The 14,809-nt window shown below is 42.5% G+C and overlaps 1 protein-coding gene across 1 annotated transcript; it reads right to left on the bottom strand.

Annotated features, from left to right (window-relative positions):
• Nucleotides 1–5,483: 5,483 nt before the first annotated feature.
• LOC134286869 (uncharacterized protein K02A2.6-like) lies at nt 5,484–9,542 on the bottom strand. Its single transcript, XM_062848560.1, has one exon. It carries the CDS (start codon nt 9,540–9,542, stop codon nt 5,484–5,486), a length of 4,059 nt encoding a protein of 1,352 aa, XP_062704544.1.
• Nucleotides 9,543–14,809: the final 5,267 nt, after the last annotated feature.

The following is a 14,809-nucleotide window of genomic DNA, read 5'->3' as shown; positions in this document are numbered from 1 at the left end:
TGTTTCACCTTTGTCATTCGAATTATGTCGTTCATAATGAGAAATTCAATTCAAGAACTGGTTTTATAATATAGCACATTTAGTTCACCACTGGACTATCGCACTAGTTTTTACGAGTGCAAAAACACAAACAGAAGTGCGCGATTGTATCCAATTAACTAGGTGTCTTCAGAGCACTTATTCAGCATTAAGGTGGCCCACACTTATATGAAAAACAAAAATTTCGAAAAATGCCGAGTCTTACCTCCTAAATCAGTTGTTTTGGACTCCCAGAAGCTACGTTCAAAATTTGAGGAAAATCGGTTGAGCCTAAGGGGGCGCTCAAAACGCTTGAAGTTTGAATGGGAAAACTTGGCTAAATGTGTGCAAATATTTCAGGTTTTCGAATTTTGCCGCTAGGTGGCGCTGTAAGCGTTCAATAAATAAACCCTTTGGCATTTTTGTAGGTGACTATATACCAAACAACTTTGTCGAAGACCGCAAAGTGATCCAACGTCTGTGAAAAAAGTTATAAACTAGGTAAGGTGAGGTGAAACATTATTGATATTTTTCCAGTACATGTAAAGGAATAATATCAATAATGAAATCTCAATTCTTTGCCTCACTTTGCCTAGGGTATAACTTTTTTCGCAGACGTTGGATCACTTTGCAGTCTTCGACAAAGTTGTTTGGTATATAGTCACCTACAAAAATGCCAAAGGGTTTATTTATTGAACGCTTACAGCGCCACCTAAGGGCAAAATTCGAAAACTTAAAATTTCTGCATACATTTGGCCAAGTTTTCCCATACAAACTTCAAGCGTTTTGAGCGCCCCCTTAGGCTCAACCGATTTTGTTCAAATTTTGATCGTAGCTTCTGGGAGTCCAAAACAACTGATTTAGGAGGTAAGACTTGGCATTTTTCGAAATTTTTGTTTTTCATATAAGTGTGGGCCACCCTATTCAGCATACATCGAAGAAATAGTGCGCCGAAGACATCAATTTGATTTGATGCAATCGCGCAGTTTTATTAACGTTTTCGCACTAATGAAGACTCAGTGCGCAGTCCAGTGGTGAACTAAATGCGGTATATAAAGCTAGGAATATTCAGCGTATTCCTTTGTCAGATAGCGTTTAAATCTTTTTGCCGGCGAATTTTTTAGATACACTTGATAATGATTATTTTAGAGACATTTCCTGGGTGAGCTGAAAGCAGGATTCCTAGATGTTTCTGGTAAGACTTCAGTTAAAGAACGTACTAGTATTTCCAATAAGAAATGCTGAGCAAATGTGTATCTGGATCGATTAACGCAACACTACCGATCAAACGTTTGGGGTCACTCACTCACAAAACATTTTCCAACTCGCAATCGATACAATCACCCGACCATCGAACAGAAAACAAAATCGACCACGTTCTAATCGACGGTAAATTCTTCTCGCATATAATCAATCCCAAGTAACCAAAAGTTCAGATAAAAGGGTACATTATGAGCTAAGCAGCTCGTTTGAGGTTGCTCATTAGCCTTCTAAGCAGCTTCATTCTTAAGTAATTTTGGAACTTAAGCACGCTGGATAGCCTTCTAAGCAGCTTCTGACAGAACTTGTGACCGAAGTTCCAGCAAGGCTCATCGTTAGCCTCATAAGCAGGGATTGGCGGCATGCACCGAGCGGTGCTAAAAAAGCGTGTTCTTCATACAATCTCAAGTGCTTGTCTCCCGTTTTGCCGAGAGACAGAGACGCATGAGTGAGAACTTCCGTAATAGTGCGAGAGACAAATCGCAGCACTAGTCCTACGGCGCAGGGAGTAATGCACGGTGCTTGGGACTGTGCTTGTCACCAAACAGAAAAAAAAATCACTTAATAAATTAATTTAAGAGTTTGTGTTTTCTCTAAGTTGTTAAGCTTGTCAAGGGTTGACAAGTGATGGGTCGTTTGATTCGAAATTTTCCCATTCATGCGTAGTTTCAAGCCAAGTGCAAAGCACGGAGACAAGCACCGATAAAGTGCATACGACAGAGCGTGAGAGACTGGAGAGCTCCTGCGCGCGGCAAAGTAAGCGAGCAACACACAACCGATTCCACGTACTCGTCTCCTTCTGGTTTGTTGTGCTGTCTCGTAGCAGCGTGTGCGGCACGCAAAGAGTTTTGAGTCGCACCCTATCTCTGCTCATAAGCAGCCAGAAAGTTCCAATCAAGTTCCAATTGGAACTTTATCTGAACTTTGCGAAACTTGAATGTGTATTTTGTCATGGGAAGCGGAACTTTTGGTTACTTGGGATGTCAGCACATACCGCAGTGCGAATATAGATTTGGACCACTACTTAGTCGCTGTATGCATGTTAGTGTGGGTCATCGGAACCGTTTTCTCAGATCAAAGCTTTTTTGGTTCCGTTTCGGGTCCTGAGTATCTGTGCAAAATTTGAGCACGATCGGTTGCGTCTACACTTTGCGCATTGCAATTGAAATTTGTATGGGATTTTGTATGGGAAAACCTACTTTTTTGCATTTTTGTCATAAGTTGAAAAAGTTTGTCTGAAACTTTTTAAACGATACTATTAAACGATAGTCTAGGATGTTCTGATAAACTTTGTTGAAGACCGCAAAGCGATCCGATGCTTGTGAAAATAGTTATTACCAACAAGCCGCATACATGTGTTTATGTTTTAGCATGCAAAGGAATAACAATAGCAACAAAATCATGCTGTTTCGCGAAGCAATGCCAACGCTATAACTTTTTTTATAAGCATCAGATCACTTCGCGGTCTTCGACAAAGTTTTTCAGGACACCCTAGGCGATGTTTTCACTTTATCGGTTACATGCTTTTAGAAAAATTTGAGGTTGTTATGAGATAAATGCAAAAAAGTGTGTTTTCCCATGTAAAACCCCATACAAACTTCAAACGCGATGCGCAAAACGTAGACATAACCGATCGTGCCGAAATTTTGCACACTTATTTGGGTCCTGAAAAGGGATCAAAAAAGCTTTGATCTGATAGGATACTATTGAATTTTTCATTTTTCCATATAAACAATGACCCACTCTAATGCATGTGCAGGCACCGAAAGTGGCGAGGTAACTGATCTAGAAGTACGTGCAGAGGATGAAAGAATCCCGGCCCCTGACCCTTATGAGATTGAGGAGTAAGTTGGCCAGTTGAAAAACAACAAAACCACTGGAGAAGAACAACTACCAAGCGAGTTCTGAAATACGGTAGAGAAGCACTGATAAAAGCACTACACTGGGTCATTATCAAGATCTTTGTCCTATTCTGTTCAAGTTGGGACAAACCAGAGTTCACAAGGGGAATGACATATCCTTTTCTGCTGCTAACTGAAGCAGTTAGGCACGGTTAACGACGGTTAGCAACAGATAAATGCGGATTTTTCCGGTTAGCGAAGGAAGTGCCATTCCTCCTAGATTTTCATCGCGAGTCACTGAGTGGTCTATACTCAGCTTGTGCTACGCTCGACGAGTAACAAACACATCGTGAAGCGAGGTGCTCGGGAACGCTTTCCGAAAAGTGCTACATATTCATTCTCTTGCCCGGTTCAATCGGTTCAATACGAGAACGCAATCAAGAGAGAAGATGCTCGGCGACGCTAATGAAAGTGAAGGCCCAAATACAATAAAAGCACTTTGTAATGCATAAGTGCGCAGAATACACCGATACGATTCGATGCGAGATCGCAGTTTTATTCACGATCCTGCACTTATACTAACTGCGAAAGGGGTTCAGTGGGGTGGGAAATACGCAATATCTTCTTTGTGTTCGTTCGTGAACCATACGACTCAACGAGAGCATATATGTACACGCTTGGTAATAGTCCATTTTACGAGCCGCTTTTATGAATGAATTTTGAAAAGAGGAAGCGTCCAATAACCCGTGAAAATCAATATCATCATCAACATTGTTGTCACTTTGTAAAATGGCTCTTTGGAACAGAACCAACAAAAGGGAAGAAAAACAGCTGAGTGGTTCACTTATCACTTCGGCTGCCAAACACTGGGACAAACTTATGTCGCATTGGGTGGATTGACGCAACAAATGCAGGTTGCGACATTGTCATTATTGTTACGCGATAATTGGTGATTTATTGTTGTATGAAGAAGAAGAAGAAAGGCGATGATGTTTTGAAAAATCCCTATAAAAAATGCCCACAGACAAACAGACGTAACACTCTGATAATTCCCATCGTACTTCGATTTAACGATCTCTTTCAAAATTTGATAGTTGGCCAACTACCCACCTGTGGCGCTCACATCGTTTTTGTTCGAGTTTGACGTTTGCTCACTACTGCCACCTAGTTGATGGTCGGCCAAACTTAGTCATTTTTGCATTGGGCGAATATGTTTACGTGACTATGATTTGAATCGAAAAATGTTCGAAGTGTTACGTCTGTTTGTCTGTGAAATGCCTATAGAAAAATGCCTCTATAAAATCTAAAACAAAATCTAATTGAAAACGGTTTGATGTAGACTTTGGACGGACGTATAAATTTAAAATTAACATTTTGTCCTTGATAAGGTACTTAATTTGTAGACCGTTCAAAGTCTAACACCGTACATCAAACCGTTTTTAATTAGATTTTGTTTTAGATTTTATGAAGGTATTTTAAAATCTTCCCCTGTGTTATTAGGACAGAGATTTTTCAAAACATCGCTTTTCTTCTTCTTCTTCATGCAACATCAAATCACCAATCCCTATAACACAGGGGAAGATTCTAAAATGCCTCTCCTCCTCTCCTCCTCTTCTTGGCGTAACGTCCTCACTGGGACAAAGCCTGCTTCTCAGCTTAGTGTTCAATGAGCACTTCCACAGTTTTTAACTGAGAGCTTCCTCTGCCAATGACCATTTTGCATGTGTATATCGTGTGGCAGGCACGAAGATACTCTATGCCCAAGGAAGTCAAGGAAATTTCCTTTACGAAAAGATCCTGGACCGACCGGGAATCGAACCCGTCACCCTCAGCATGGTCATGCTGAATACCCGTGCGTTTACCGCCTCGGCTATATGGGCCCCTGCCTCTATAAAAGCTAATTAAAAACGGTTTGATGTACGGTGTTAACGGTGGAACGTTCAAAAATTACGTCCAACATTTGGGGGAGGGGGGGGGGGTCTAGAAAAGTGTGACAGTACATGTATTGGGTATAGGGAAATTGCGTGACAGAGGGGGGAGGGGGGGTCTAGAAATCCCGAAAAACGATGGACGTAATTTTTGAATCTTCCCCTGCTGTAACCTACAGCTTTCGTGCAGTAATTTCGGATCGGAGACGAACAATTACAAAACGCGTGCGACTTGCTCATCGGATTACAACTTAGTGACAGTTTATTTTTCTCTTGTTTCTTTCCCCCATGACAATGACAGTTAATGAAGATAGACAGGTCTAGCAATAAATGCTTAAGGTAAAATCCCAACAGCTTTTCCCCCCTCAACATAGTTGTACCCTAACATACATTTGAGTTCAACACAAAGGGTTAGTACTGTTAATCACACATATCATCAGAGGTCTAGTCGTTTAGGCGGTTTCCTAACTCTTGTAGATCTACGCGGCGTTTCATTTTTATCTGGTAGTGGCCTGTCAACAACGTCTCTGTTCACTCGCGTTTCACTCTGAACCCTTTCAACAGACTGCCTGGTAGACGCCGCTTCCTGAACTGGCGATGTTTTGATGTTTGACGTTGGCAAAACTGGTGTTTGTTGGCGTGTTACCGTACCATTCTCGCCAACCGAAACTGACTGAGCTAATGAAGTGCTAGGTGGTCTGTCGAAAAACAGCTTACCCGATTCAGCTTCTGTATTCCGCTGTACGGGACCTGCTCGTATCTGGTCCACGTGTCGCTTCCAAATTCTGCCATCGTCCAATTCGATCAAATAGTGCAGTTTACACAGTCGTTCGGTCACCGTACCAAATTGCCACTTGGAAGCACCCAAAAAATCTCGCGCACCTACTCTTTCGTAGACCGTAAAACACCGTACAGGCTCTTCCTCTCCGCGGGATGAAACCTTCAAATCGGCCACAGGAACTAGCAAATCGAGCCGGGACTTCATCTGTCGTCCATAGACTAACATCGATGGAGATTTTCCAGTTACTGGGTGCACCGTCCTTCGATACGCCATCAAGATTTTGTAGAGCTCAAACTGAACGTCCTTTCTCTCGCATTTCAAAGCTTTCAACTTTTCTTTGAAGGTCTGAACGAATCGTTCAGCTTGCCCATTCGTGGCGGGATGGTATGGGGCTCCCATTTTGTGCATGATATTGTTTCGCCTCACGAATTCTCGGAATTGGTCTGAAGTGAACTGGACTCCTCGATCACTAACTATGACCGATGGAACTCCGTACGTTACGAAATACTCCCGCAGACGGTCGATGGTGGTATCTGTAGTCATATCACGAATGATCTTAACCTCCGGCCACTTTGAAAAAGCATCCACAATCACGAAAAAGTACATCCCAAGAAACGGTCCCGCAAAATCAACATGAATTCGCTGGAATGGCTCTGTAGCTTGTTCCCAGCAATGAGGAGCCACGCTTACAGGATTCTTCCTTACACTGGCGCATTCACAACAGTCCCTTGACAGATCTTCGATGTCGCGATCAACAGTTCCCCACCAGCAATACGATCGGGCCAATGATTTCATTCTGGACACACCGAAATGTCCTGTGTGCAACTCTTTCAGTACTCGCTGCCGCAGTTTAGGAGGAATGTAGACTCGGATACCTTTCATCAAACAGCCTTGTTGAATCGAAAACTCACTCTGATTAACGCCGAATCTATCACAGCCTTCGACTACTCGTCCGACTTTCAAACCTTCCAGCAAAGTTTTAACATTCAAGTCTTCTTTGGTGCATTTTGCAAGTTCTTCAACTGTGACAGGCAAAGTCTCGATTTGATTAACCTCAACAAGATCCACCTCCTCGATTCGGTGTTTGTTGCTGGCGTCTTCGATGGGCAAGCGAGACATTCCGTCCGCATTCGCATTCTCCTTCGATGGCCGGAACCGCACCTCATAATCAAATGATTCGAGGAATACAGCGTAGTGCTGCATTCGCAAAGCACTCAGGGTGGGAAGTCCTTTATTAGGCGCCATGATTTGAGCAACAGCTTTATTGTCGGTAACGAGGATGAATTTCCGTCCATAGAGATATTGATAAAACTTTTTCACCCCGAACACGATCGCATATGCCTCTTTATCGGCTTGTATGTAGTTCTGCTGTGATTTGTTTAGGGTTTGAGAAGCACAATGAATTGGTCGTTCTGTACCATCCGGATACAGATGACTTAACACTGCACCAACACCGTAAGAAGAGGCATCGGTTGCCAGTACGAGTGGGAGTTTTGGATCGTAGTGCGCCAAAACTCTATCCGACTGCATCTCCTTTTTGACCCACAGGAACGCCTCCTCACAGTCCGCGTTCCACTTGAATGGAACATTCTCTTTCAGCAAGTTGTTAATAGGATAGATCCGCGTACTCAAAGCCGGCATGAACCTGCCATAATAGTTTATTAAGCCGACGAAAGCCCGAACCTGCTCACGGTTGCATGGTCTCGGCATCTCCTGGATAGCGTCCACCTTAGCCTTCATCTTCCGGATTCCTTCACGATCGATGACAAATCCGCAATACTCGATGCGGTCCGCAAAAAATTCACACTTTGCCACATTCAACCGCATACCATGTTCATTTAACCGCTGCAGCACCATTTTCAGCCGACGCAGATGCGTTTCGTCATCCGGACCAGTCACCTTGATGTCATCCAGGAACACTGAGACTCCAGGAATGTCACCAAGCAACTGCGAAATCTCCCGCTGGAAAATAGCCGGCGCCGACGACACTCCATACATTAATCGGGTTGGTTTGTAGAGGCCAAGATGTGTGTTCAAGGTTAGGAGCTCCCGGTCTTCTTCGCGAACTTCCATTTGCAGATAAGCCTGCGCGAGATCCAGCTTAGTAAATTTCTGCCCCCCGGCCATATTCGAAAATAACTCGTCGATAGTTGGTAAGGGATGCTCGTCAACCAGAAGACACTTGTTGATCGTCACCTTGTAGTCTCCGCACAAACGCACTCGATCTGCTGACTTCATTACCGGTACAACTGGAGTCGCCCACGCACTTCGTTCCACTTTTTCCAGAATGCCGGCATCCACCATGCTCTTAATTTCACGTTCTACAGTATCACGAATTGCGAAAGGAATTGTACGGGCCTTCATAAAGACCGGTTTGCTATTCGGTTTGAGGTGTAGAGTAGCGTTGACGCCGCGAATAGTGCCCACAGACGAATCGAACACCCGGGGAAAACTTTCAATCAAATCACCCACGGCAGTAGACAACCCCTTACTAGAGTTACGAACCGCAATAGCCCCCACGCAAGACTCTGGGTTACGAATGACACTGTTCCAATCAACATTCAGTTCCCGAATCCACTCACGGCCAAGCAAAGGATGACGTTCCGTGTTAACGACAAACAACCGCATCGCGGCCGTCTGACCGTTGTGTTTTACCTCCGCTTTCACATACCCACAAACCTCGATTTTACCTCCACAGTAGCTTATCAGTTCCACGTCAGTATTAAGCAACGGCAGTTCATTCAGATACGTCTTTTTGTCGTTAAGGCTCATGAGTGAAACGGGAGAGCCGCAATCGACCTCAAATTTGATGATCTTTTTGTTTACATTCAACGGTAGGATAACTTTCGACAAAGACTTTGATTTTTCAACCTTGCAAATCTCAAGAGTTAGGACCTCATCGACTTCTGTTTCTTCATCTTCCCTTTCCTCTTCAGTACAATTCCCCTCATTAATCAAGTTTGTATGCATTTTCTTTTTCGTTTTTGTTTCTTTGTTATCGTTACTCTGTTTAGATTGTCCTCCCTGCGATTGGAACTTGAGGCACACTCGTTGCAAATGCCCGGACTTCTTGCAGAAACTGCAAACAGTGTCCTTGTGACGGCAAGCGTTCGCCAAGTGAGCCCCACTTCCACATCGGTAGCATTTCTTATTAGTAATGTTAGTTACCTTCGGTGACCGCCTCTCAGTGTAGTTGACATCATGCGGACGCTTGTCGAAAAGCTCCGCGCCCTCACCAGACGCTTCCATTGAGAGCGCAATGTCCACCGCCTTCTCGAACGTTAAAGCTTTCTCCTCAATTAACCGCGATCGAATCCGCTTCGATCGCATACCGAAGACCAGCTGATTCCGAAGTTCCTTGTTCAGGTAGTTTCCGAATTGGCAAAACTTTGCGTCGCGCTGTAGCTCCGTCACGAACTCCTTCATGGATTCACCTTCTCTTTGATGTCGATTGCGAAATTTCCAAACTTCAACCATCTCGAGTGGCTCTGGATCGAAAAATGCGCCCAAAATGTTCACGATCTCGGTGTATGTTTTGGTTTCTGGCTCGACAGGACCCATATGATCGCAGAGTAAATCATACGTCGCGGTCCCCATATAGTGAAGTAGATAGTCCTTGTGGCGATTGGGCGGCACCGTAAACATTCGAAAACTGCCTTCCAAGCGTTTCACCCATCTCGCCCACTTGCACTTTTCCTTATCGAACGGCTCCATAGCAAAATTGGGTGGAACCGGCGCAGCAACAACAGCAGCATTATTATCGTCGCACCACCAAATCGAAGTCGTCGCTAGAAGCACTTGCGAAGTTGCAGCTGCGAAGTAAATTTGAATCTATTTTTTCTGTTGCGCATCATTAAGGTGAATATATAACGAAGCCACCCCTAGAATTTTCAAGAGCACAAATCTGAAGAACCCAATGTCTCACCACGCTGAAAAGTTGATCGATTGGTCACCCGCTGGTGGTGACCAATCGATCAAATTTTCATCACAATCCATCATATGGTTCTTCAGATTTGTGCTCTCAAAAATTCGAGGTTTGGCTTCGTTATATATTCACCTTAAGCTAATTAAGAGCAACAATATGCACTAATCCAAATTGAGTTGCGACATTTCTAAGTAGGTTAAAAATCAATTTCGCACGTTCGGTCACTTTGTATTTCGACCAAAAGCATAATATTCGCAATCGCAGCCGCAGCAGCCGACACAGCAGCCAGCCGAGCCGCGGCGGTTTCGTCCTCCGTGTCGCTCATCGTATGGCCTCACCAACACACAGCAGCAAATTGTTCGAACCAGCACGCAGCAGCAGCAAAATGGGGTATCTCTTCTCTCCTCTCAGAGAACTAACAGGTTGCACATACACTCAAACTCGTCGTATGCACAACACGCAATCGCCGTCCGGTAGTGCCCCCTTCCAGAGCACCAGCAATGGCTACTCCTTCCGCAGATGGATACTCCTTTGAAATCTCCTCGCTCGTTGTAAATCCCGTTCCGGAACCGCAAACTTCTGTTGTTCCGACGTTGAACTCCTCTCTTCCGCGCAGGTTTTTTCCGTTTTCGTCGCCAAACTGCTGTAACCTACAGCTTTCGTGCAGTAATTTCGGATCGGAGACGAACAATTACAAAACGCGTGCGACTTGCTCATCGGAACTTAGTGACAGTTTATTTTTCTCTTGTTTCTTTCCCCCATGACAATGACAGTTAATGAAGATAGACAGGTCTAGCAATAAATGCTTAAGGTAAAATCCCAACATCCCCAATATGTAGTCCGTCCAAAGTCTAACACCGTACATCGAACCGTTTTTAATTAGATTTTGTTTTAGATTTTATAGAGGCATTTTAAAATCTTCCCCTGTGTTATAGGGATGGGGCATCGCTTTTCTTCTTCTTCTTCTTCTTCTTCTTCTTCTTCTTCTTCTTCTTCTTCTTCTTCTTCTTCTTCTTCTTCTTCATGCAACATCAAATCATCAATTGAATTTTGAATTATAGTTTATTGCATTGCTAACTGGACTGCGACAGAGTGCGGAATCGCAAATAAAAGTGCGATTTGGTATCGCCGTTAGATGCGCGAGCAAGTTCGCGAGCAACCCGTGCCGCTGAATAGCCCGAGCAATCATGATATTTACAGCGGAACATTGTCTATCACAAGCATCGTACCGCTGCATCGCGCGAGCAAAATGCACCTGCAAAATTGCTACTCAGAAATATGCACTTTGAAAAACTATTACTCAGGTTTCGTCTAATGGTTGACCAGGAGCTGTTGTGCCATATGTTATGCACTTTTACATATCGGTTGACGCAATGATGACGAAAGCTCATCTGCTTTATAATAATACTATTATTACGCTCCATCAAAATTCCTCGACACATATCACAAGTAGCAAGAAGTAATCCCTTCAGGACGCGCGCCGTTGTAAATAGTACAACACTACAAAAAACCTCGCTCGTCGTATACAGCGCAAGCGTGGTGCAGTTTCAGCTGCTTGATGGCGCGCGTCCTGAAAGATTAACTGCCGCATTTGTAAGCGGGCAACCGTACCGTCACAAGGTCTGAGGCGCTCACATGCTAGCACCATGAGGCCATGTTGAGCAGAGACCATAGACGATGTGTTGGGATGTATCGCCAAACTTTCCAGAAAGGTCAACATATTTTCGAATATATAGCAATTTCTTTGAAGAAACTCTCAAGGAAGCTATTTGAAAAAAAAAATGTTCGGGTGACAAAAAAGTAATATCGCCAAACTTTCCAGAAAGGTCAATTGGACTTATAAGAAGATGACTGCATACTCGGTTTAGCCCGCTAGGCCGAGAACATATCGAAAAAATCATACTTTCGCATATATAGCAATTTCTAGTCTAGTCTAGTCTAGTCTAGTCTACACATACACAGCCATTCATTGAAAGAATCCTGGAAAATGATAGAATCGACTACTTCCACCATTTTTCTTGTCATTATTAATGCTTGCAGTACATCAAGAATGCATTACAAGCATTAAAGCGGCCAGGCCTACTGTGCAGCGTTGTTGATTCTACAATAAAACCATTAAGGCGGGGACATCCCGTACCAACCGCTCAGTTTTATAGAGAAAGCTAACTACGTGAAAAATCGCTAGCACCATGAGGCCATGTTGAGCAGAGACCATAGACGATGTGTTGGGATGTATCGCCAAACTTTCCAGAAAGGTCAACATATTTTCGAATATATAGCAATTTCTTTGAAGAAACTTTCAAGGAAGCTATTTGAAAAAAAAATGTTCGGGTGACAAAAAAGTAATATCGCCAAACTTTCCAGAAAGGTCAATTGGACTTATAAGAAGATGAGGCGCTGTCCATAAACTACGTAGACTTTTTTTCGGCCATCTCAGACCCCCCCTCCCCCCTCGTAGACTTTTGTTCATACAAAATTTTCGAAATTTGTATGGAGCGTAGACTTTGGCCAGACCCCCCCGTCCCCCCCTAAGAGTCTACGTAGTTTATGGACAGGCCCTGACTGCATACTCGGTTTAGCCCGCTAGGCCGAGAACACATCGAAAAAATCATACTTTCCCATATATAGCAATTTCTTTGAAGAAACTCTCAAGGAAGCTATTTGGAAAATTTTTGTTCGGGTGACAAAAAAGTAATATCGCCAAACTTTCCAGAATGGTCAATTAGACTTATGAGAAGATGACTGCATACTCGGTTTAGCCCGCTAGGCCGAGAACATATCGAAAAAATCAGATTTTCGCATATATAGCAATTTCTTTGAAGAAACTCTCAAGGAAGCTATTTGAAAAAAAAAAAATGTTCGGGTGCAAAAAAGTAATATCGCCAAACTTTCCAGAATCGTCAATTAGACTTATGAGAAGATGACTGCATACTCGGTTTAGCCCGCTAGGCCGAGAACATATCGAAAAAATCATACTTTCGCATATATAGCAATTTCTTTGAAGAAACTCTCAAGGAAGCTATTTGAAAAAATGTTCGGGTGACAAAAAAGTAATATCGCCAAACTTTCCAGAATCGTCAATTAGACTTATGAGAAGATGACTGCATACTCGGTTTAGCCCGCTAGGCCGAGAACATATCGAAAAAATCATATTTTCGCATATATAGCAATTTCTTTGAAGAAACTCTCAAGGAAGCTATTTGAAAAAAAATGTTCGGGTGACAAAAAAGTAATATCGCCAAACTTTCCAGAATCGTCAATTAGACTTATGAGAAGATGACTGCATACTCGGTTTAGCCCGCTAGGCCGAGAACATATCGAAAAAATCATATTTTCGCATATATAGCAATTTCTTTGAAGAAACTCTCAAGGAAGCTATTTGGAAAATTTTTGTTCGGGTGACAAAAAAGTAATATCGCCAAACATTCCAGAATGGTCAATTAGACTTATGAGAAGACGACTGCATACTCGGTTTAGCCCGCTAGGCCGAGAACATATCGAAAAAATCATATTTTCGCATATATAGCAATTTCTTTGAAGAAACTCTCAAGGAAGCTATTTGGAAAATTTTTGTTCGGGTGACAAAAAAGTAATATCGCCAAACTTTCCAGAATGGTCAATTAGACTTATGAGAAGATGACTGCATACTCGGTTTAGCCCGCTAGGCCGAGAACATATCGAAAAAATCAGATTTTCGCATATATAGCAATTTCTTTGAAAAAACTCTCAAGGAAGCTATTTGAAAAAAAAAAAAAAATGTTCGGGTGCAAAAAAGTAATATCGCCAAACTTTCCAGAATCGTCAATTAGACTTATGAGAAGATGACTGCATACTCGGTTTAGCCCGCTAGGCCGAGAACATATCGAAAAAATCATACTTTCGCATATATAGCAATTTCTTTGAAGAAACTCTCAAGGAAGCTATTTGAAAAAATGTTCGGGTGACAAAAAAGTAATATCGCCAAACTTTCCAGAATCGTCAATTAGACTTATGAGAAGATGACTGCATACTCGGTTTAGCCCGCTAGGCCGAGAACATATCGAAAAAATCATATTTTCGCATATATAGCAATTTCTTTGAAGAAACTCTCAAGGAAGCTATTTGAAAAAAAATGTTCGGGTGACAAAAAAGTAATATCGCCAAACTTTCCAGAATCGTCAATTAGACTTATGAGAAGATGACTGCATACTCGGTTTAGCCCGCTAGGCCGAGAACATATCGAAAAAATCATATTTTCGCATATATAGCAATTTCTTTGAAGAAACTCTCAAGGAAGCTATTTGGAAAATTTTTGTTCGGGTGACAAAAAAGTAATATCGCCAAACATTCCAGAATGGTCAATTAGACTTATGAGAAGATGACTGCATACTCGGTTTAGCCCGCTAGGCCGAGAACATATCGAAAAAATCATATTTTCGCATATATAGCAATTTCTTTGAAGAAACTCTCAAGGAAGCTATTTGAAAAAAAATGTTCGGGTGACAAAAAAGTAATATCGCCAAACTTTCCAGAATCGTCAATTAGACTTATGAGAAGATGACTGCATACTCGGTTTAGCCCGCTAGGCCGAGAACATATCGAAAAAATCATATTTTCGCATATATGGCAATTTCTTTGAGGAAACTCTCAAGGAAGCTATTTGAAAAAAAAAATGTTCGGGTGACAAAAAAGTAATATCGCCAAACTTTCCAGAATGGTCAATTAGACTTATGAGAAGATGACTGCATACTCGGTTTAGCCCGCTAGGCCGAGAACATATCGAAAAAATCATATTTTCGCATATATAGCAATTTCTTTGAAGAAACTCTCAAGGAAGCTATTTGAAAAAAAATGTTCGGGTGACAAAAAAGTAATATCGCCAAACTTTCCAGAATCGTCAATTAGACTTATGAGAAGATGACTGCATACTCGGTTTAGCCCGCTAGGCCGAGAACATATCGAAAAAATCATATTTTCGCATATATAGCAATTTCTTTGAAGAAACTCTCAAGGAAGCTATTTGAAAAAAAATGTTCGGGTGACAAAAAAGTAATATCGCCAAACTTTCCAGAATCGT

Source organism: Aedes albopictus, chromosome 2 (genome assembly GCF_035046485.1).
Source record: "Aedes albopictus strain Foshan chromosome 2, AalbF5, whole genome shotgun sequence".
Taxonomy (NCBI): Eukaryota; Metazoa; Arthropoda; class Insecta; order Diptera; family Culicidae; genus Aedes; species Aedes albopictus.
This window is presented reverse-complemented; position numbering and strand designations above follow the sequence as displayed.

Bases quoted from the DNA above. Each gene is read 5' to 3' on its own strand.
- LOC134286869 (XM_062848560.1), bottom strand. From the start codon at position 9,542: ATGGAGCCGTTCGATAAGGAAAAGTGCAAGTGGGCGAGATGGGTGAAA.